The sequence below is a fragment of the Mesoplodon bidens genome, assembly GCF_964165515.1.
Source record: "Mesoplodon bidens genome assembly, chromosome: 6".
Lineage (NCBI taxonomy): Eukaryota > Metazoa > Chordata > Mammalia > Artiodactyla > Ziphiidae > Mesoplodon > Mesoplodon bidens.
In genome coordinates this window covers 42,478,406-42,502,392 of record NC_138162.1, presented here as the reverse complement: position 1 = coordinate 42,502,392, position 23,987 = coordinate 42,478,406, and the positions used below count along the sequence as shown (strand labels likewise).

General features: G+C 41.4%; 2 protein-coding genes across 5 annotated transcripts in view; one reads left to right on the top strand and one right to left on the bottom strand.

Annotated features, from left to right (window-relative positions):
• NAA35 (N-alpha-acetyltransferase 35, NatC auxiliary subunit) overlaps positions 1-5,778 on the top strand; it is a 101,258-nt gene extending 95,480 nt beyond the window's left edge. For all 3 annotated transcript variants that reach the window (XM_081237827.1, XM_081237826.1, XM_081237828.1), the window contains exon 23: positions 361-5,778. In XM_081237827.1, the coding sequence (XP_081093953.1) occupies positions 361-420 (60 nt within the window). In that variant the 3' untranslated portion in view covers positions 421-5,778. The remainder of the gene's footprint in view (positions 1-360) is intronic.
• A 138-nt stretch (positions 5,779-5,916) lies between these two features.
• GOLM1 (golgi membrane protein 1) overlaps positions 5,917-23,987 on the bottom strand; it is a 71,983-nt gene continuing 53,912 nt past the window's right edge. Inside the window, exons 6-10 of one of the 2 annotated variants that reach the window (XM_081237830.1) lie at positions 21,110-21,239; positions 16,161-16,320; positions 15,217-15,489; positions 13,521-13,634; positions 5,917-8,452 (exon numbers count right to left, since the gene is read on the bottom strand). In XM_081237830.1, the coding sequence (XP_081093956.1) occupies positions 8,376-8,452; positions 13,521-13,634; positions 15,217-15,489; positions 16,161-16,320; positions 21,110-21,239 (754 nt within the window). In that variant the 3' untranslated portion in view covers positions 5,917-8,375. The remainder of the gene's footprint in view (positions 8,453-13,520; positions 13,635-15,216; positions 15,490-16,160; positions 16,321-21,109; positions 21,240-23,987) is intronic. The other variant, XM_081237831.1, reaches the window with a different exon arrangement.

Sequence of the window (23,987 nt, the reverse complement as noted above, 5' to 3'; positions counted from 1 at the left end):
ACTCCCATTGCTTTTCTGTGATCTCTTTTATCTCCTGCTTTGCTTTAGCAGTGATTCATTTAATTGCTCAGGAGTATCAGCGACCCTGGAACTAAAAAAAATTGCTGGCCCATGACCTTTTCCTGTAATTTAAGTCCATTTTCCTTTGTTAACTATTCTCTGAAGTTAGAAAACCGCTGCTCAGCATGTTTTCTAATGACCTTCATAAATCCAGAGATAAGCTACATCATTTTCTTTTAAATCTCTTTTGTGCTGCCTTGTCTCTAAAAACATGAGAAACTCTAAAATTATAATAGTCTTTATTCTGTTTACTGTCTGAATATGTATAAGACACATTAATTGACTTTGTTTTCTTTACAGGTTCCTCCTGAATTTGATTTCTCTGCTCACAAATATTTTCCTGTTGTGAAACTTGTTTGAAAGAGAGACTGAAAAGGTGACCAAAGAGGTGAAGTCTACTTTCAGATTCTACTCTTAGAGGATCTATCCATCAGTCTTACATGAAGTGAAATGGATTTCTTGGGTAACAACCCATTATAAGGAATACTTTTAATTTGACAGCCTTACATAACATGAATGAAAACTGCTGTTTTAAAGTGGTTTATTATGTTCCATGGATGAAACTGGTCTTATTGAATGCATTGATGAACATTATATGGTTTTATTACAGATTTACTCAGAAATCATTTTTTATGAATGATTGAGTGAAAATAGTGTTTGTAAAGGTTAATAAATTTGACAAAAAATGCACTACTGGAGATGAAAAACAATAGCACTTTGTTGATACATATTAAGAATTGAAGGTGTTTATTACTCTTAATGTTTGAGTAGTTCAAACAAATTATCCAAAAGAAGTTTCAAATTAAGGGATTTTTTAAACACATGGGGTTTGGGCAAAATACATTTAAAAGGGATTTGGGGGGGGCTCCTAGCTATATAGGGAGACTAAATTACACGGGGATTGTGATTTTATGTGTCATGGTATCTTAAATTATATACCTGTCAGAATATAGATTTTTTTTAATCCTTTAACTGTTACTTTTGGCACTTTTAAAAGATTACACATCATGTTTGCTAGTGACATTATTCAAAAGATAAGACTGTATAGATTTGTTCATTTTTAGAGTTAGGTTTCAACACGGCATACTCCTTTTTGTTTACTACTTCACAGTTTAGCCCATCAGACATTTTCAATCAGGGTCTTTCCAGCATCCTCTGGCTTTGAAAATTGACTTAAATCACCTATACCTACAAACGCCCAGTGCCAGTGGCTTCACCCTTCTTCCTTTGCTGCCAATTCCTCTTCCTGTCTCTGCTCTGCTATTCTGTGTCAAGCTGCCGTGGCCTCTGGGGGCCTTTCCTTCTCCTCCGCAGGAAGCAATACTATTAGCAGAATGAGCTACCCTGCGCCTAACTTAAATTGACTTTTGGCTTGGCTTAAGACTAGCAACCATTTTATATTTGCTCTGTGGTTTCTGAGTTTCAAATATCCTAATTCTTATTTGACACCTTTCTTGCAAATGTGAATATTGAAACTTTATTTCTGGAAATATTTGCAAGCAGCTAACCTGAGCAAATCTTGCCAGCTATAGAGTAAGAACTTTCCTGACCCCCTCCTTCGTGGCTGTTGAAGTAGACTGGCGACACATGTGTCATCCAGGAACAGCCAGTAGGCATCCTGAAATCTCAGAATCCAGAAATCTTTAAAAATAAAGTAGGCTGTACAGTAGAAACCTGAGCTATGAAGAGATAAAGAATATACATGTTGTTAGCTATTCGGTTAGTTTTTTGAGAAGGAACACTGTTCCTGGCTGGTAATTTCTGAACACTTCAAACAAAAAAGACAAAGAAATGGTAGAAAAGAGGCAGTAGAAGAATCAAAAGATAATGCATGGACGATAAAAAACAGCAAGATTTTGCAAACCGCCAAGAAGAGCCTGAGGCAAGCTAGAAGAATGCGGGTCAGGGCCACCAGGGACTGTTGGATTAAGAGGGCAGTCTGGCATTTTTTAAATGATGTCTAATTAGGTCAGCTAATGTAAATGAAAGTTACTGAGCAAGTGTTCTGCCTAATTAGAGAGCATCTAAGGCTGTTTTTTCAGGAGTGGGTCTTCTTAAGAGCAGAGTGTTCCTAAGTTTTAACTGCAGGTTTCTAAACAGAAAAGCTGAAAGTTACATTTTTTAGAACTTTAAAAATATCTGCCATTCGAGGTGCTAAAAAAAATGATGGGGGAAATAAGACCACCTCTCCCCTCACAGATCTAGCAACCTTAAGAATGCAGGAAAGCAGACAGGTCTTTATCCTGGGGAAACGCAGTATGCTGGTGTAGGAGAACCACCTCACATAAAAGATTTATGGAGAAAGTCTCCATCTCATCTGGGTCCCAAAGGTTAATAAAGAGGCATTAGCTGGTAAAGGGGTCCTAGACAGGGACACAGATGTGCACAAGCCTGAGATGAGAAGGTGGCAGTTTGACTAAAGTATAGAGCAGGACAAGGGACTGGAGGGATGAGCTTGAGAAGTAAGAGGCCAGTCCTCCAGAACCTGGGAAGCCAGGTGAATGAATTTGACTGTCTGATGTTGGTGGATACCACTAAAAGGTTTGATTCGGGGAAACAACAGGATCAAATCAGATCTGCTTGCTCAAGACTGCTGGTTCAAAAGGGGACAAGGCTGTAGGCAGGGAAGCTCCTTCGGTGAGAGGAAATGATGGTTGGTCTTAAACTTAAGTTAGTGGCAGAGGGAATAGAGGAAAGTGAATAGAGTCAAAAGATAAAGGAGGTACAGGACTCGGTAATGATTGGGTGAGTTTGTGGGAATCAAGGGTGATGATTCATAGGTTTTATGGCTTTGATAACTAGATGGAGTGGTGCCATTTGCTTATATAGGCAAAATAGGAGACGAGGTTTGGGGATAAAGATTGTTTTAGATGCTGTCTTTTTTGTTTGTTTCCTTTTTTGGCCGCGTGGCTTGCGATATTTTAGTTCCCCAACCAGGGGTTAAACCCAGGCCCCCCAGCAGTGGAAGCGTGGAGTCCTAGCCACTGGACCACCAGGGAATTCCCTGTTGAGATGTCGTTGAAAGACATCGTAGTGAAGACAGCAAGTAGTCTGGTGTGGATCTGAAGGGTGCATTCTTGGGCAGACATGAACTGAGGACTAAGTGGCTGCAAAGATGTAAACTAAAGCCTGGACTGGGAGTTGCAATTGCTCAGGGACCCTGTAGAAGAGCCTGAGATTAGTCCCAAGGAATAGAGTTGGGACAGCCAAGTTCTAAGAGTGGGCCAGGGAACAAGGGGTTGGGGGAGCAGGTAGATGAAACATAAGTGAGCACCTTAAAATCATGCCCTGCCACCTTCTGGCAAAGTTTTTATGTCACTATTTTCATAAGACTCTGACTTTTCTAAACCATTACCTCAGTTATTGGTCAAAGAGCACCCTGTTTAGAAAACTTTAGGAGAGTTCTGCTCCGGCTATGCAAAAGCATGCAAAGGAGATTTAGCCAGAAAATTAACAATGCAGGGCCACAAACAACTGAAAGGCCTAAGATAAGGACCAAAATGGGCCCATTGGATCTGACAAAGGTTGCTGGCGACAACAGGGATACCTTTCTTGAAGAGGTGGGGCAGAATCTGGAGAGTAAACTGAGGTGTGAGTGAGTGGGGTGAAGTAACGGAGACAGAGTCGTTGCGAAGAACTGACTTCCATAGTCATCCTTGCCCCACCCTGTTCTCGGAGGAGCTGGTATGATCGTAAAAGATCCACTATTCTCTGGTTAATGATATAGTCTTCACCCACCGACGCCCAATTTGGCCACTTCATTTCTGACCTCTCCTCTTGGCTTCTGAAGCTGCAGCTCTGTTGCTTTTCCTCTGACCAGCAAGCCTCTTCTCTTGGATAGCTTCCCTTTATCCTTCGAGTTTCAGCTGAAACTCTTCAGAGAAGGCGTCTCTATCTCCTCGTTTAGGCCAAACCCTTTAAAAGTGCTTAGCATTTTCAGTTGTAATTTCAATAGTTAATTGTTTCTGTCTTCCCAGCTGTAATATAAACTTGAGAAAAAGGCCTTCATTGCTCCAGAACCTACTCACTCAGTTAATGGGATGTGGATCTTTTAAAAATGTAAAAGATATCCTGGAGGCAATTTGTTGGAAAACTGAATAGAGGAGGTAAAACAAGGCCTCCGGGGCTCCCTTTAATATCAGAGACACTTGATGGTGAGAACACAGGACACTAAGTGCAGAGGAATCTGGAAGTAGGACTTAGAGGTGGCAAGTTGGCAGTCTGGTAGCTTTACCCCTAAACAGTTTGCTTCCAGTGAAGTGAAGAAGTTGCATTCACTTAACACTATAAGACTTTTTTCTGTAGTCCTCTGCTAACATTGCCTTCTATTCCTTCTATTTAAAAAGAGAATGTATCAGCTTTTCCAGGATCACATAAAGTTATGTAAAACTCTGAATTTCTAAACTGCTGCAAAGATAAAGATAAAATACCTGCAACCTTCTGTTTAGAATTCAAACATTAAGCCAAGTTTAAAGGAAAGTGTGGTGCTTTGTTTTGACCACAGATGTGTTATCTGTTGACTTCCCAAATAACTTCTGAATGAACCCATCTCAAAAAACGAGAGCAAGGATGTTATTATACCAAGATATCCTTCACAGGGAAAAAACTGGCAGTTGTAGACTGCTGGTTAAGGTCACAGAACTACTTTTTAAAATGATGCTCAGATGTTAAATGTTGATAATGCAGCAGCTTTTTTGGACTGAGTTAAAACATTCAGGTGAAGGTCTGATTTCTGGATAAAGGCAGACATGTTATATACTGGAGGTTCCATTGCATTTCACTACAGCTTTGAGAGAGAAATTAGTAAAAAGCAAGCTCTAACATCAGGAGCTCTTCCACAAAGACTCCGGCTTACCTCTTAATAAGCCTTGAGTTTTTATCCTAATTCCCATGTGTTTATTAACATTCATTCTAAAAAGGCATTTGTTCATCTAAATCTGTTTATAAAGGTTCTAAAAGGCAAAACACTGGTCAGTCACAATCATTTACTTGGACTTTAAATAGTCAAATATTTACCAAGCATTCCCACAGTATTAGAATCTCTGTAGGGGTATGAAGTGTTAAGCCTATGTCACCTGACTCAGGATTTTTGTTCTACTTTAGAATATTTTTTTTTAAGATTTTTTTTTTCTTTTTGATGTGGACCATTTTTAAAGTCTTTACTGAATTTGTTGCATTCAATACTGCTTCTGTTTTATGTTTTGGTTTTTTGGCTGTGAGGCATGTGGGATCTTAGCTCCCTGACCAGGGATTGAACCCGCACCCCCTAAATTGGAAGGCAAAGTCTTAACCACTGGACCAGCAGGGAAGTCCCTAGAACATTTAATTTTATTCTAAGGAGTAAGGATAAAAAATAGGCATTTGTCTTGGTTAGGGTCCTGGTTTATAAAAATGTCACCTTAAGTTTATATATAGTTTACAGATGAGAATATTTCAAGTCATGTAACTTTCCCTGAGATGTGTTTCACAGGCGCACCAACAAGGACAGAAGCATTTTAGTTTAGTATTTTTGTTTCTTTTTTTTTTTTTTTTTAAGTGCATGTCAAGATAACTACTTCTGCGTAATCCTTCACTGTATACGTTACCAGAATTTTACAAACCAGCTGTTATGGAACAGTGGCTTAGTTAGTACACTTTAAGAAAGTGTTGCCCTCTGAGCTGAAATAGTACACAAACATACAAACATTTAAATACATGAGATAGGCCATTTCCCCAACTTTCTAACACTAATGAACATTTTCAGTCTAAGCTAACTATGTGAAAAAATGTTAATATAACCTACAGTTAATGGAAACTTTAAAATGTATATATTTGTTTTCAAACTTATTTCAAAGACAAGTGTTTGTTAGAAGCTGGTTGAGTGTCCTATAAATTATCATTTATTATTTATAATAATCTTTTAGGCTAAAATACATAGTGGGAATAGACCAATTCCCCCTGGACCTTAAAGGACCCTGAAATCACAATTCTCTTACACCATTCCAAGTTCTACTATGAATGATAGCCACCTATTACCAATTAAAACAATCAGGCTAGTTATCAATCTAGTTATTTAATGACAGCATACTGACTTAACAGATAATGGTTTGTTTCTCAAATTCTATCACACAAAGGTATACTGTGTGTGGTGATTAAGATAATTCATGAAATCGAATCTAAAATTGCTTAGGGAATCTTCATGTGCAGTCCTACCTGCAGGAAAAAAGATCAAATGAATCATCACTCCTGTCTGCTCACCATCTGAGAGTATAGAGGAGGGTTGTGAATCAAATAGAGTTTATACCTATTAAAAATTGGACTACCTGCTGGTTTAATTTTGAATGAACCCAAAAGACCAAGGTTAGGGGTCTGATATCTATTTGATGCTTATTACACAGGTTTTGTTTGTTTTTTAAATAACTGTGACACCTCTAGATTATTCCTTGGAAGAGGTGTCTGTGATCCCAAGGGAAGTCAACAGTAATAAAGCATGACTGCTTGAAGAAATAGCTAAAGTACACACCTCCTGAACAAATGGCCTTTTGGTGCCTCTGTACAGGAGATGAAATCATGATTTTTTAAATTTACAATGACATCTCATTCCACAAAAGGTTGAATTTATAAGGCAAACCACCATGCTTAATCACAGTTTACAAGCTGATTCCTTAGGGATCCAACGGGGGATGAAGGGAAAACTGAAAGCAGTTTTAAAAGTTGAACTAACAGTATTTTATTTCTCAGCAACTCTAGGCACACTGATTAAACATGAGATGAATAAAGGCTAAGCAAGAGAGAATATCAACCCTAAGACTAAGACACAGAGGGAGGCTGGACAAGGACTTAGATTTATAAAGCTACTTCCATACCCTTCTTCAGTTGCCTTTTCTGGGTAGAAAGTTTAATCTTAGTGATTAGGTAGGAGAATATCACACAGCATTCGAGTTGGAGATCTTAACCTGAATGCAAACCAGGACCTGCCCTCAGTGACTGCCAGTGGCACCCGGAGTCCACAGCTGGCCAGGATGCAGGCACTCCAGCTCACGGGCTGCTGGCCTGGAGAAGCTTCAGAACTCCTCCGGGCCCCAGTTTCTTCTCTGTAAACAAGGGAGTTAGTTATGTCCAATGACCTGAGGCCCCTGCATCTCAAATCCCATGACTCAAAATGTATTTTAGTAAAGCATCACCACCCACCTACCCTTTAGAGAGCCTCACTAAAGGTCATTAGTGTGACATTGCCAGTCATTCACAAGCTCGGCAAGAGCCTATTTACCTTAAAATGTTAAGAACCAACTCAAGTCAAACCTGACATCACTATTCATGTAAATTATGATTAGTCGTTTTCAGATTAACTTTTGATTTTTAAATCAGTTTTGTGATAGTCCTTTACCACAGGCTAAATGTAAACTGACACAAACAACTATTGCATTTCTCTTGACTTTCTAATGTTTCCAAATTTGTAATGTATCCTTCAACATCAGCTTTCTCTTCTTTTCTTCTAGTAGCGAAGTAGGCAGTTCTCCCCACAGTATTGTGCTGCCCTCAGTGTTCTGCCGCAGGCAGCCAGGGTCAGCTCTGCTTTGGCCCCTGCTGTGTCAAAAGTCTAATCCACAAAAGTCTAAGGACTTGTTACGCAAGATTTTGCTTTGCCCACACATATTAAGCAAAGCAAGTATACATCACAAGTATTCAAATTACAAGTCACTTAAAAGCATTTTGTACATTAATGACAAGGGTTATTATACAAGTAATCTTTTTAAAAAATTATCGCACAAAACACCTTTGTGTTTAGACTTGTTTAACACCGTTGCTAGTGATGTTTGTGTTAACACTCAGTGCTCTAGGCCACTGATTGTCAGAACCAGAGGTGGGTACAAGAAGATAAACCAAAAATCATTCAGTGCCCACCGAGGAGAAATAACAGGGGCTGGTACCCGTCACTCAGCACAGCATGTGGAGAAGAGAATGACTCCAGAGGGGACTGAGGACAAGGAGCTCTGTAAGTGCGGTGGGTCTCCTTCATGTCAGAAGTTACTTCCACAGTAGAATCCTACTGCTGCCGTCCTTGAAGGAGAACCTGTGTTCTATTTCTGGTGTTGATCTTCTCATGAAATACCTATTAGCCAACACATTTCAACAATTTTGACATCTCAATACAGACACTTCAAAAGTGTCTCAAAGACAATCTCATTTTCCTACATAGTAAATACAAACTAAAACTCCACAGTAATCATCTTTAGATATTTTACTTAGTACATTTCACAGTATTCAATCCCTCATGAATATTTTGTAGTGATCTCTGTTCAATTCTGACACAAAGTGTGTGATTCCAGTTTGATTCAGAGTGTGTGATTCCTCTTTTCTCGCTGTTCTAGTAAATGTATTGTGCCTCCTTTCTGATTTTCAGCGTTAAGAACTAAAAAAGGAAAACAACAACAACATAATGTTCTAGTATTAAACATTTTGAGAAACCCAGCCCAGGCAGGTCCCATTGGACATAAATGTCTAGAAGCCGTGTCATAAAGAGGACTGTATCTCCCACAGTAACATTACAATGTGGAATTGCACTGCTAATCAAGGACAAGGTAGCTAAACCATCTAAAAACTCTGTAATTGTGTGAAAGAGTGAAATAACGTCCTGTCAAATGGACAATATGAAACGTACTCTCATGGAACTTTTGACATGATCGTGAACCTTGTGGGTTGCCTGAATCTCTGTTCCTGCACCTCTAGCCGTAAGCACACTGCCTCCTAAAAGCCATTTGCAACTTAGGTCAGCTTTCATGACGCCAAAGCTCTCATTACAGAGCTGATGTCTAGACCTGGCTTCCAGCCTCCTTACTCTATCCTTTGATACACAAAGGACGTAAAAAGACACATCACAAATAAAACCTAAAACCAAGATCCTCATTTACAACTACTGCACGTTAAGTGGCTGACAATTTTATTAAATAAACGACTGCCTTAAGTTCTCTAATAAAGTTGGAGCTAATGCCTCTTTCTTCTAATTCTCCCTGGAGCAAGCAGGGTCTTAAACTATCTTGATGACATAATTTTAAAATGATTTCAACTTAAAATTCTTTCTTAAAAGAGCTGACACAACATTTAGCTTCTTTCCTTTGCCAAACTCCTCAATTTGCTTAAAGTCTTAGCAGGTACAAGGTCACATCCTTACAAGGACACCTGGGTGTAAGGGATGAATGATCCCAAGGCTTCGCTGCAAAGTCACACATCTAACTTGTATCTGTTTAAAATTCTGACTCCTAATGTGTTCATCTTTTGCATTAAAAAAAGAAATTACCTAAAGAGTCTATGAAAATAATTTAAAAATCAGCTTAAGACTTCCAATTTTAGAAACCCCAAACAACCAACTGTAGTGAGTGACATGCTGGATAAAATATGAAAGATAGTTTTTAAGGATGCATTGTTGAATCAAACAGCTTTCTACCAAACAACTGGCCAGAACACTTCAAAAATTATCAATGATATAAATGATAAAGACAGAAGGTTCCAGGTTAAAAGACACTAAGTACAATGCTAAATGCAGTGTATGATCCTGGATTAGATCTTGGACCAGAAAAGGGATATTAGTTGGACAATTCAAGAAATTTGAATAATGTCTATAGATACAGCATTTTATCAGTATTAATTTCTTCATTTTGATAATTGTACTGTGGTTACATAAGATGTTAACATTTGGGGGACCTGGATGGAGGATATATGGAAATTCTTACTAGTTTTTTTTTTTTAACTCTGAATTATTTCAAAATGAAAAGTGAAAAAAAAATTTAATTAAACATTAAAATGCATTGCCTATGAATGACACTAAAAGGAGGAATCTGAGGCCAAAACTGAAGTGGAACTCCTGAAGGTAATAAGCATCAATGCCAGCTTTTGCCCTGAGGACTTCTGCTGAAGCCTTAAGACTCTGGGCTTCTCCCTTCACAGCTTCAAAAGGTGCAGAAGGACAGGCCCTAAAGACAAGGGCTCCCCTCAAGGTGGGGAGTCAAGAAGGGGATGCCTATATAAAGCTGAAACCCCAAAGGTTCACATCCTTGGCTTAAAGGTAATAGGAAATAAACTTGCAATGAAAGGGGGACAGCAAGAAAGCCTAGTGTGTGGAGTGGGGGATTCTTAACTGCATGAGATGATTGTATAGGAATATACTTGGAACTCACATTTTTCCATGTGGTCCAAAAAAAAAAAACCCTGAAGACAACAATCTACTTTATTGAAGGGGTTGTGACTTTGTAGTACCCTCCTTGAGACTGGCAGAGGCAAACGACCTTCTCTAATCCAATACAACTGTGACTCAGTCCTCAAAGACTTCCCACAGATAAAGTTCCAAGGAAAGCAGTAGCTCACAGTTAAGAAGCACAAAACACAATAAGGAAACAAGGGATCGAGGAGAGCCTGCAGAAACAAAATAGAAACACCCACAAAGTTTTCAGATATTGCAATTGGAAAATATGAAATATGAAACAACCCTGATAGAGAAATAAAAGATGTTTGAAAACATGAGCAAGGAATAAGGGCCCATAAAGAATGGCCAAGTAGAAAGTTTAGAAATGAAAAAGAACAGATAAGGCATAGCTGAAGGAAAAATTTTTGAACTGGAAGATATTCTGAGGAAATAATTCTCAACACAGATCAGAAAGGCAGAAGTGCAAAATATGAAAAAGAGGGTAAGAGACACAAATAGACTGAGAAGATCTAATATACTTCTAATCTGAATTCAAGAAGGAATCAAAAATGAAAGAAGCATTATTCAAAGAGATGTTGGCTGGGATTTTCCAGAGGAACTCAACTTGCCACATACGTTTTTTTAAAAAGCTGTTAAGAGTAATGTGGTACACTGCAAATCAAGAGACAAACCAATGGTACAAAAATAGGAAATCCAAAAATTAGGACCAAGTACATATAAAAATTTAGTGTTTGATGACGGTAGCACCTCAAATCACTAACTTTGAGACGGTGAATTAAGATGGTGTTGAGCCAATTGGAAACACCTTTGGAAAACGAAAATTGGACCCACACCTTGTGCCATTCACCTGAATACATCTGAAATGATTCAAATGAATCGAGATCTAAATGTAAAATATGAAAGCAGAGGAGGATTCTGGAAAGATGGTAGAAACAGTGGTGTAGTTTTTGAATCTCTCAGAGTCCCTACATAAAGCAACTAAATTTAAAAACTCAAAAACTGGAGAACATTTAGAACAAAACTAGATGACAAGGAGTCCTGCAGACCTCCCGAACACAAGCGGTTAAAAACAAACCATGGACAGCGACCCATAGGATAGGGGCATCGAAAGAAAACAGGGAAGCAATGGAGCATCAGATGGACCTGAGAACAATAGAAGCCCTAACAGCCAACAGGTTTACACCAGAAAGTACCGGGGCCAGTGGGAGAACTGCAGCTGGAAGTGGCAGTGTTTCTGCTACTCCCATAGCAAGTGACTACAGAGTGTCCATGGTAAAGACAAAGGAGCTGGTGGAGGCTCCCTCTGAAACTGGCTCCTTTCTGGGTCCTTCCTAGGTAGAGCCCCTCATAGAGAAAAAGCACTGTGTAGAGTGAAGCAGTAGCTGAGCAGGACAGGGACAAAAGAACCAAAAAGTTCAGGTGAAAGTGGGGAAGACCCCACTGGCCAAAGAAGATGGGACAATGTGAACTTCAAAAAGGATAATAAATGCAACTGAGTGAAACCTGTCAAAAAGGTTTAAATCCTCAAGTTTATATGTCTTAAATGGTCACCTTCAGAAGATGAGAGGAAGTAATTCCTTACTGTGAAAATTGGTGAATTTCACAGTAAATTACCAATGCTTAGGAGAAGCATTTATCCTGCCTATGCTATATGAATACCACTGACATCTATTTATAAAATATTCCAATTAACAAATGAAATAGGAACAGTTGAATTAAAATACCACCTAGATATCAGCTGGTGATCTGCAGGAAATAGGGAGAAAAGAAGAATACACCACACCGAACCATGAATACACAATCAACACTATCCAGATTGTGGGAAATTCCAGGTCAAACAGCTATGGCTCTTTAACAGACTGTAAACAAAAAGAAAGGAATGGAGGGGGAACCTGGAGACTCAGAGACTTAAAGACATATCAAATTTAAGAAAACGGGCAAGACTAAACTATGGTGTCCAGGGATGCCCACTTGAGTGATAAACCCATAAAGAAATTCAAGAAAATGCCGAATGGAAAGGTCAGGATAGGCATTTCCAGTACAGGGAGGAAAGGTGCTGGGACAGGACAAGCAACACAGAAGGAGCCTCAGGAGGACCCCCCAAGTTCTATTTCTTGACCAGGGAGGCAGGGGGGCAGTTACAACGTGTTTACCTTCTAAAAACTCACTTGTTATGTGTGGTTTTGTGAATCAGTTTTATTTCACAATGGAACCAAAAGAAAAATTTGAAAGCATACTGAACAAAAACATGGGTGAATTCCTTTCAAGTCTAGATGAGAAAACTATGACTCAAAATCTAGAGGCAATACAAGAAAAGACAAAACACATGGCAAAAAACCATAAGCAAAACCAAGACACACTCCCAGGCAGTATTTGCAACTTAAGTCACAGATAAAGGCCAACGTCCCCAGCATATAAAGAGCTCTTAGAAACAGAAAGAAACACCAAGAGTCTGATGGAAAAACGAATTTCAAAAAAGGAAACCTTGAGTCCACAGTGATACTAAAACAAGGGGGGAAGACAGTGTGTGTGTGTGCACGTGCACACTCACATGTGTACACGTCAGGGGTGAGGGGGCCCTTGAAGAATGGCAGTTAATAAATGTGAGGAGTTATTAGACAACGGTTTTCAATGGATGGTAAAGCCACACTATTTCAAATCATCCCCCTCTAGACAATGTATTACACAGGGAATATGGACCTTTGCAACGGAAAGACCTGGTGGGCACCACCTTAACCAAGGATCAACCTGCCATTCCATGCCTCCTGGTGGGAAGCGAGAGGAACACAACTGCACCTATAAAATGTTCAACCTGAATCCAGTCACAAGAGGCAGACAGATCCAGAATCTGATCATCCTGCTGGCCTGGACTCCTCAAAAATTCAAAATAACAATAACACAAAGTGCTACTATAAACAGCTGCCTGGAAGCTCTGTGTGTGTATCAGGGCTTTTCAACTGGTGCTGTGGAGTAATGAAGCAGTGAACTATCATTTTGTTGGGAAATCCCTAAATGTCACTGAAGACAAATCCTCACTGATTCCTGTGGGCTTGAGCCCCACATCATATATGCAGACTTTCTGACAGGTCTTCGTCGTGGCCTTTTCAACCCTTCACCTCCCTCCACTTCCCCTACACTCGAAGGCTTCTGAAGAAAACAAAGTCTTGTAATGATGGATTACTTACACTATTATTGTTGGGATTCAGTGTATAGTCACTGCAAAAGTGAAGGACCACAGAGCAGAAATGAAAGGTGACCCCCCACCACCACCGTTAATTACCATTTCCGTTTCTGTCGTTCCCCGCAAGGGCTGCCTGCTTGTCTGTTTCAGATTCTGCCTCATTTTCATCCATGTTGTAGTCATCATCTGCTCCCAGTTTTTGCTGGTTCCTCCCTATAAAAGTAGCAGAGCCATAAAACATAAGCTACATCATTTCTCTCTCGATGCCATAGGAACACCAGAGCCCAGGTACTGGGGTTATCCCAATCCTGGTTTAACAATCAGATCTTTTTGCTTCCTCTCAGGAAATGACAGGGACGCATGTGCTTGCTTCCAGTGCGAATACCATGCCGGAGTTCTCTACTTATGTATGCCCCACTCCAATTCTTAATCTATACAAAATATGGCCCTAAATAAAGGGCTATATTCCAGGCTGGAAACAGGGTAACTAGCTCACCAAACCAAAATCCCAGTTTTTTAAAGAGACAATCAACTCAAGGTTAAAGGAAGGCACCACTGTTTTCGGAAACTATGGGTTGCTGGTTAATGGCAGCCATCTCCTTAGAATGGTTCACTGCCCCGAGAGAAGGAAATGGAGTGGCTACTGTGAGCCAAAGGATAAAATTTTCACAGAATTAGATCATTCATCACTGCATCATCCCTGGAGAGAAGAGCAACCAGAAAAGAAGATCGGGATGGAATGCAATCAAGAAACACAGGATTTAATGTAAACATTTTATATCTGTATATAGGTAGGTAAATAAAATCTTTTGTTAAAAAAGTGTGCCTGGAAAAGGCAGCTCTAGTTCTATTTCCCTGCACTCACTGCCTGAAGTGGAAACAAAGCCCAGGCCTGCATGCCCTGTAGCTTTACTCTACTGATCAGACCATTACAGCTGACCTAGGACGAGGTGTGACACACAGCCCCAGCAGTATCTCAGGCCTACTGGTAGCGGTTGCACTTGATGACCAACTACTGAATGGTCTGAAACTTGAGTGCCAATCTGATCAGCCAGCAGAGTTTCCCTTTTTCTTTTTTTCCCCCAATTCTTTAACTGAAAACTTGTGAGAACACACTCGTCAGAAGCTTGAGTGAAAGTTAAGATTTAAATGGAATCAGGGTAACTTCTGCAAATAAGTACATTCCCCAACTTCTGTCACTTGATCAGGCTCAGAACACAGGTGTCTTCTGTCTAAGCACTCCTGGCTTAGCTAGGATTGAAATTTTCCCCATCTTTCAGGGACCAAAATACATCCCAGAATATTCTGCTAATCTCAGTTTCCCACACTTTTCTTTAAGAAAGAGAAAAGTCAACCAAACCAGAAAGGTGGGATTCCCACGTCACTTTTCTGCAAGGCTCAAACGTGCGTGAAACTCCGTCTAGCCAATCCTTCTGTCCCTCCTTCCTCCATCTGCTCGCCAGGCAATGCTGGTGATGCCGCATGAGGAAGTGCAGCAACAAAGGTGAGGCGCGGGGTCCACCAGGCAGAAGACCTATGTGTGCTCGATGCTCAGCTCCCATCCCAAGGTCTTCCACCTGGAAAGCCCCCTAGGCTCCCTGTGAATATTATTTCTAAAAGTTCCAAGTGCCGGGAGTGATGGCTCTTCTGTCCTGCCTCCTGCTGGACAGCACATACAAAACAGACAAAACCAACCACCAAACGGTGACCTGCTGTTTGGGAATCTTCATGGCTGCCCATCCCGCGTCAGGAAGGAGACTGAGGATGCTGGTGCCGGGTGGACAATCTCACCCACCTTCCTCGTCGGCATTCTGCTCCTCCTCTTGCCCGTCGGGGATGACGAGCTGGTCCCGCTCAGGGCCCTCCTCCATCTCCTGATTCTCCTGGCTTGCCAACAGGGCAGCTGGCACCTGTGGGGTTTGGCCAAGTTCTCCGGGTTCTCCATGGCCTTTTCCGCCCACACGTCTGTCTTCTTCCACATTCTGCTCTCGCCCCAGCTCCTTCGACAGCCCCGCACCGTCCCTCTGAAGCTCCTCCTTGCTGACGACCTGAATCTCCTTGGTTCCCTCTGTGCACAGAACACAGTTAGCTATGACCTCACTAGCAATTAATTAAGACAAAACCAGAAACCTTCGTACCACCCAATTCCCAGAGCCTTCCCAAGGACTGTGGACTGATGGGGCAGGTGGATCATTTCTTTTGTGGCCTCAGCAGACTCCAGGCCTCTCTATGCCCGCAGCTCATCTTCAGAACCACCAGGAAGAGGAAATGGCTTAGAAAAAAAATTCAGACTAAGTTATCTGACTCACAGAGACACCCTGCAAGTGGAGGAGGCTGCACTGCTGAGGCTACCTGATCGTCCTATTTAAGACGAGTGCTTGGGAGCCAGTGACAGCTGCCTAGGACTCAGCCATGTCCCCTTAATCCCACAGTCCCACCACTGTCCTGAATAAAGGCTCTGCCTGGACCTTCCTTTACAGAGCTGCCAAAGAACTAGGCACTTAGTTTACAATGTGAGACATCAGTAAGGCAGAGAAAAAGCCCGTGGCTCCAAGTCCAGGTGCCAGAGAGACACTCACCTGCCACCTGCAGCCCCGTTACCGAGTCCCCACCGGCCGCCAGCAGCACACTCTGCCCTGTGTATCTGTGTGGACTGGAGGGCATGACCCGTTGCTATGCTTTCTATTGGCATGGGACCCTGAAGAGGGCTTAAAAGTGTCATTGCCAAGCTTCACTTACCTTTCTCGCCTTGTTTCTTCAAATCCAAAGCCGCCTCAGAACTGGGGACTGGTGTCTGGGGCTCTCTGTTGCTGGGCATGTTCCCTCTTGCTTGTGGCACCTCTGCCTGAGGCAGGCCTGCTTCCTGCGGCCTGGGCTGGGGCTCACTGGGGGCTCGGAGCTGAAACAGGAGCACAGGCAGCCAGGGGCTCGATGACCATAAACCTTCAACAACGCTGAGCAATGCAATGGACCACTACGTCCTTCTGATGAATAAGAACATGGAAACCCTGAGAAATGCCATACTCTACCCCGGTCATGCCCTACCACCTGGCATAAAGCAGAAGATCTGAGGCTGGGTCCACATCTCCCAGAAAAACCTTTTAATATGTATTAACAAGTAAGCAGAAGATCAATGAGGAAAGAGAGGACTTGAACAACATGAAAAACCACCTGAACAGTCATCTACAGAGCACCCAACCCAACCAGAGCAAAATACATTCTTCTCCAGGACAGAAAGATGCTAGGCCACAAAACAAACCGCAACAGATTTTAAATGTTGAAATCATACAATGTATGGTCTCCAGTCACAATGGAATGAAATTATAAATCAATAACAGGAATGAAATTTTTTGAGAAATTCACAAATATGTGGAAATTAGATAACATACTCCTAAATAACCAATGGGCCAAAGAAATCACAAGGAAAACTAGAAAATACCTTGAGAAAAATTAAAAACACAACACATCAAACTTCTGGAAGGCAGTTAAAGCAGTACTAAGAGGGACATTTACAGGCCTATCTCAAGGAAAAAGATATATCTCAAATTAATAACCTAATCTCTCACCTTAAGATACCTGAAAAAGGAGAGCAAACTAAACCTAAAGCAAGGAAGGACATAATAAAGATTAGATCAGGAATTAATGACATATGGAAAAGAAAATAAAATCAATGAAACCAAAAGTTAGTTCTTTGAAAGATGAAAAAAATTGACAATGCTTTAGCTAGATGAACTGAGAATAAAAAAAACTCAAACTACTAAAATCAAAAATGAAAGAGGATAACACTACCAACCTTACACAAATAAAAAAGTTTTATTATAAGGAAATACTAAGAACAATTGTTTGCCAACAAGTTTGATAACTTAGCTGAAACAGACAAGTTCCTAGGAGGACACACACTACCAAAACTGATTCAAGAAGAAGTAGAAAATCTGAGCAGACTTACAGCAAGAGACTGAAGCAGTAATTTAAAAATCCCCGCCCCCCAAAAGCCCAGTTCCAGATGGCCTCACTGGTGAATTCTACCAAACATTTAATTCTAAATCTTCACAAACTCTTCCAAGAAACAGAAGAGGAAAGAATACTTCTCAACTCATTCTATGAGCCCAGTAATTACCCTGACACCAAAGCCAGAAAGACATCATAAGAAAATAAAACTATAGACCTAATATGAATACAGACCCCCAAATCATCAACAAAATTCTAGCAAATCAAATCAAGCAACATACAAAAGGATTATACACCATGGCCAAGTAGGATTTCTCCCAGCAATGCAAGGTTAGTTTAACATCTAAAAATCAATTAATGTAATACCATGTCAATAGCATAAAGGACAAAAACACATGATCATCTCAATGCAGAAAAAACATTGGCAAAATCCAACAGCTCTTCTTGATAAAAACACTCAACAAATTAAGAATAGGGGGGAACTACCTCAACTTGATAATGTGCATCTATGAAAAATATATAGGCATACCCTGAAGACATCACAGGTTTGGTTCCAGACCACTACAATAAAGTGAACATCGCAATAAAGCAAGTAACACCAATTTTTTGGTTTCCCAGTGCATATAAAAGTTATGTTTACACTATACTGTAGTCTATTAAGTATGCAATAGCATTATGTCCAAAAAATGTACTACCTTAATTAAAAAATACTTTATTGCTTAAAAAAGGCCAAAACAATTACAATAGTAACATCAAAGACCCCTGATCACAGATTACTGTAACAAACGTAATAATGAAAAAGGTTGAAATATTGTGAGAATCACCAAAATGTGACACAGAGACATGAAGTGAGCAAACAGGAAAACATGGAGCCAAAATTATTTGCTCAACACAGGGTTACCACAATCCTTCAGTTTGTTAACAACACAAATATCTGTGAAGTACAATAAAACGAGGTATGCCTGCAAGCTAACATCAGACTTAATGGTGAAAGACTTAATGCTTTCCCTCTGTGATCAAGAACAAGACAAAGATGTCTACCCTCACCACTTCTATTTAACATTATACTGGAGGTTCTAGCCAGGGATATTAAGCAATAAGAAGAAATAAAAGGCATCCAGATCAGAAAGGAAGATGTAAACTATTTTTAGATGACATAATCTTAATACAGAAAATCCTAAGGAATCAAAAAAAATACCATTCAAACTAATAAACAAGTTCAGCAAGGTTGAAAGATACAAGATCAATATAAAAAATGAATTGTATTTCTACACACTAGCAATAAGCAGTTCGAAAATGAAATTAAGAAAACAATTCCATTTATAATAGCAGCAAAAAATACTTAGAAATAAATTGTACAAAAGAAGTGCAAGACTTCTGAAAATTACAAAATATTACTGAAAAAGACTTTTAAAGGACTTAAGTGGAAAGACATCCCACATTCACACAACAGAAGACTGGATGTTGTTAAGATGGCAACATTTCCCAAACTGACGTACAGACAATGTAATCTCTGTCAAAATCCCACCTGGCTTTGTTGAAGACATTGACAAGTGGATCCAAAAATTCATACAGAAAGTCAACCAGTGCAGAATAGCCAAAATAATCTTGAAAAAGAAGAACAAAGTTGGAGCAGTTAAAGCTGCTGATTTCAAAGCTTACTACAAAGATACAGTAATCAGGACTGTGTAGTATGGACATAAGGACAGAAAAAGAGATCAATGGAACAGAACTGAGAGTCTAAAAATAAACCCTCATATTTACAGTAAACTGATTTTTTGACAAGGATGCCAAGGCAACTCAGTGGGGAAAAGAATAGTTTTTTTTTTTCAACAAATGGTGTTGAGACAACTGGATATCCACATGCAAAATAATAAAGTTGGACCATTAGCTCACACCATATACAAAAATTAAATTAACTCAAAATGAATCATAGGACTAAATGTAAGAACTAAATACTAACGACTATAGAAGTCTCAGAAGAAAATACAGGAATAAATCTTTAGGATGCTGGATTAGGCAAAGTGGTTTTAGACATGATACCGACAGAACAAGCAACAAAAGAAAAATTAAACTAGACATAATGAAAATTTAAAACTTATTTATTTATTTATTTATCTATCTATTTACTTATTTATTTTGCACTACGCGGGCCTCTCACTGCCGTGGCCTCTCCCGCTGCGAAGCACAGGCTCTGGACATGCAGGCCCAGCAGCCATGGCTCACGGGCCCAGCCGCTGCGCAACATGCGGGATCCTCCCGGACCGGGGCACGAACCCACGTCCCCTGCATCGGCAGGCGGACTCTCAACCACTGCGCCACCAGGGAAGCCCAAAAAACTTTTTTGTGCTTCAATGAACACTATCAAGAAAGTGAAAAGACAACTCAAAGAAGGGGAAAAATATGTGCAAATCATACATCCAATATCTTTATATGAATATATAAAGAGCTCTTACAACTAAATAATAAAAATAACTCAATTTCAAAATGGACAAAGGATATAAACAGACATTCCTCCAAAGAGGATATACCAAGAGCCAATACAGCATATGAAAAGATGCTCAAAATCATCAGTTATTAGGGAAATGCAAATCAAAACCACAATGAGATACCACTGCACACCTACTAGGATGGTTATAGTGAAAAAGGCAGATAATAACAAGAGTTGGCAAGGATGTAAAGAAACTGGTACCCTCATAAACTGCTGGTAGGAATGTAAAAGAGTATGATCACTTTCAGAAACAGTATGGCAGTTTCTCAATACATTAAGGAGAGTTGAGTTACCATACGACCCAGCAATGCTACTCCTAGGTATACAGTATACCTAAGAGAAATGAAAGCTTACGTTCACACAAAAATGTGTGCATGAATGTTCACAGCAGCATTATTCCCAGTAGCCAAAAAGTGGAAATAACCCAAATGCCCATCAACTGACCAATGAATAAATAAAATGTGGTATAGTCACACAATGGAATATTATTCAGCCATAAAAAGGAGGTACTCATACATGCTACAACATGGATGAATCCTGAAAGCATTATGCTATGTGAAAACCAGTATGATTCCATTGATATGAAATATCCAGATTAAGGCAAATCTGCAGAGAAAATAGATCAGAGATTGTCTCAGGCTCCAGAGACTGGGGGTAAAAGGGGAGTGAGCTAATGGGTATGGGATTTCTTTTGGGGTAATGAAAATGTTCTAAAATTGACTGTGATGATGACTGCACAACTTTGTGAATATACTAAACCCCACTGAATTATAAATACTATATAGGTGAACTATATGGTAGGTGAATTATACCTCAATAAAAGTGCTGTATTTAAAACAAACCAAGATCCCCAGAAGGCTGTGAGCAGCGTTTTCATGGGCTGTGCTTTCACAAGAAGCAGCCTGATAACACAGGCTCTGATCAGCTCCATCACTGACCGGGTACTGTGACCTTGGGACAGTTTCGAACCGCCTCCATGGGCCTCAGAGCCCTCCAAACAAGAAAACAACAACAACAACTCTCTCCCAGGGTGGCTGTGAGCTTTAAATGAAGCAATCGCCTTATGGCCCGGAGCACAGGGACCAGGCCTGGAGGCCAGCATGCTCCGCCAGAGACCCTGCATCCCGGGACCAGGCTGTTGTGTGTCAGGGAACTAGAGCAAGTCAGAGAGCAGATGAAGGAAGAAAATGCCTGAAGAGAGGGTAGGAAGACCTTTGGGGAATCCTCGGCAGAAAAAAGCCAGGATTACCTGCTGGCTTTGGTCCTTTTGTTCACTCAGGTCTCTGGAAGCTACAGCCTCATTTCCCTTTTTGGTGACTTCTTCTATTCGCTCTTCACACTGCTCCTTCACCTCTTTCATCTGATTGATGCACTGGTTCCTGTGAAGGTGAAAGCAAGCAAATGAAAGGACAGCTATTTAGAGATGCGTCTATATAGCAAGTCTGTCCCTGCTCTGACAGTGAAATCCAATTCCCAATGAGACACAGTTCATCTCTTTCCTGCTTCCCGCACTTTATCTGAAGAGGACACAGGCAGGGCAACAAATGTGTTTTCAGTTATTAAATGACAAGAAAACTGGAGTTAATTGAAAGTTACAAAAAAATATGTCATACTGTTGTAAAATAAGTGAACTTCACTGGTTAGAAAAAACAAATTTTTAAAATATAATCTGTAGCATAATAAAAAAAAAATGTGGTCTTTGTCCCCAACTATTGCACAGAGCTCCTAAAACACTTGGAATTTCCTGAGTAACAGGAGTGTCTTCTGTTATATATAATGGGCCCCTGTAGACCATACCTGAGTTTATGCTAATGAGCTAACTTACTGGGAGGAGCCAACATAGCTTTAGGATGGGGGCTGGCGGCCAGGGGAACCAACCATATGATTAGAGGGCTGGAACTTACAGCCCCATTTTTCAGGAAGCAGGGAGAGACTAGAGATTGAGTTCAAACACGTGGCCAATGACTCAATCAGTCACACCTATGTAATAAAACCTCAGATAAACACCCTGGACTATGAGGCTTGGCGAGCTTCCTGTTTGGTGAACATACCTGTGAAGCAGAAAGGTGGCACCCCAACTCCAACAGAAGTTCCTGCTGCCCCCTACCTCCACCCCAGACCTTGCCTTATGAGTCTCTACCATTTAGCTATTCCTGAGTTGTATCCTTTATAATAAAACTGCAATTGTAAGTTTAGAACTTTCCTGAGTTCTAGAGAATTACTGCTCCTGAGGGGGTTGGGGAAGGCCTGAATTTGTAGCTACCAGGCAAAAAGAACAGGTGGTCTGGGGCCGCCAAGAACTTATGACTAGCGTCCAAAGTAGGGGCAGTCTTGTGGGACTGAGCCCCATAACATGTGGGGTTTGTGCTACCTCTGGGTAGTGTCCAATCTGAATTGGACTTCTACTCCGGGAAGATGGGATAGATGTATTTTTCACTCTTCCTCCACTAAGCACAACTAGAACTCTGGACATTACATTTAAAACCAACAGGGACTTCCCTGGTGGTCCAGTGGTTAAGACTCCGCACTTCCAATGCAGGGGGCGCAGGAACAATCCCTGGTCCAGGATCTAAGATCCCACATGCCGTATGGTGCAGCCAAAAAAAAAAAAAAAAAAAAGAGGAAGTAGGGTGGGGTACGTGACTAACATTGTCTGCCATGAGAATTAAACATTTAAAACAATAAATAAATAAAACAAACATAAGAAGACTCTAAAAGATGGAGAGACGAAGGCAGACTGGCTAGGGACCTTAGGATCTAGAACAACGCAGTGGTGTCATTGGAGATTACATGGGAAGCCTGCATTTCCATCCCCATCTGACACTAAAGAGGTCCCCCTCCCTCTCCCCAGGTGGTGGCGTCAGAGGACATCAATGAAGAGCCAGGGCTCTCACCACCACTGCCCGGAGGTTTCAATCAAAGATCATTCATCATATGAAGAACCAAGAAGATCTTAAATTGAACAAAAAGAGACAATCAGCAGATACCAAATCAACATGACAGAGAAGTTAAGATGATCTGACAAAGACTTTAAAGCAGCCACCAGAAAAATGTTTCAATGAGTAATTAAAACATGCTTGACAGAAATGAAAAACTAAATAGTCTCAGCAAAGAAACAGCAAGTCTTAGCAAAGAAAGGGAAGATATAAAGAAGAACCAGGCTAAACGGGAGAAGCACTGGTTTGAGAAAAGCATGGGTCGCAAGTACACATTGGGACCCTGCCATTAATGGAGGGGAAAAGCGGGGAGACGCCAGCAGATTCCATCCTGTAAGCTGGTAGGAAGCCTGAAGGCTTGATGGGATTCCAGTGTGATAGGAGGCAAGGACATGCTTCAGGACCCCGGAGGAAGATGGCGGAAGAGTAAGACGCGGAGATCACCTTCCTCCCCACAGATACATCAGAAATTCATCTACACGTGGAACAACTCCTACAGAACACCTACTGAACGCTGACAGAAGACCTCAGACCCCCCAAAAGGCAAGAAGCTCCCCACATACCTGGGTAGGGCAAAAGAAAAAAAGAATAAACAGAGACAATAGGATAGGGACGGGACCTGCACCAGTGGGAGGGAGCCGTGAAGGGGGGAAGGTTTCTACACACTACAAGCCCCTTCGCGGGCGGAGACTGCAGGTGGCGGAGGGGGAAAGCTTCGGAGTAGCGGAGGAGAGCACAGCAACAGGGGTGCGGAGGGCAAAGCGGAGAGATTCTGGCACAGAGGACCGGTGCCCTCAGGCACACACCAGCCCGAGAGGCTTGTCTGCTCGGCCGCCGTGGCGGGCGGGGCTGGGAGCTGAGGCTCGGGTATCGGCTTTCAGTCGGAGCGCAGGGAGAGGACTGGGGCTGGCGGCAGGAAGAGAGCCTGAAGGAGTTAGTGCACCACGGCTAGCCCGGAGGGAGTCCTGGGAAAGGGTCTGGAGCTGCTGAAGAGGCAAGAGACTTTTTTCCCTTTTGTTTCCTGGTGCGCGAGGAGAGGGCATTAAGAGGGCTGCTTGGGGAAGCGCCGGTGACAGGCACGAGCCGCGGGTAAGGCACGGACCTCGGAGACGGGCGTGGGCCGCCGCCGCCGCCGCCGCCCGCCCGCCGCGGCCCGCCGCCGCCGCCGCCGCGGCCCGCCGCCGCCGCCGC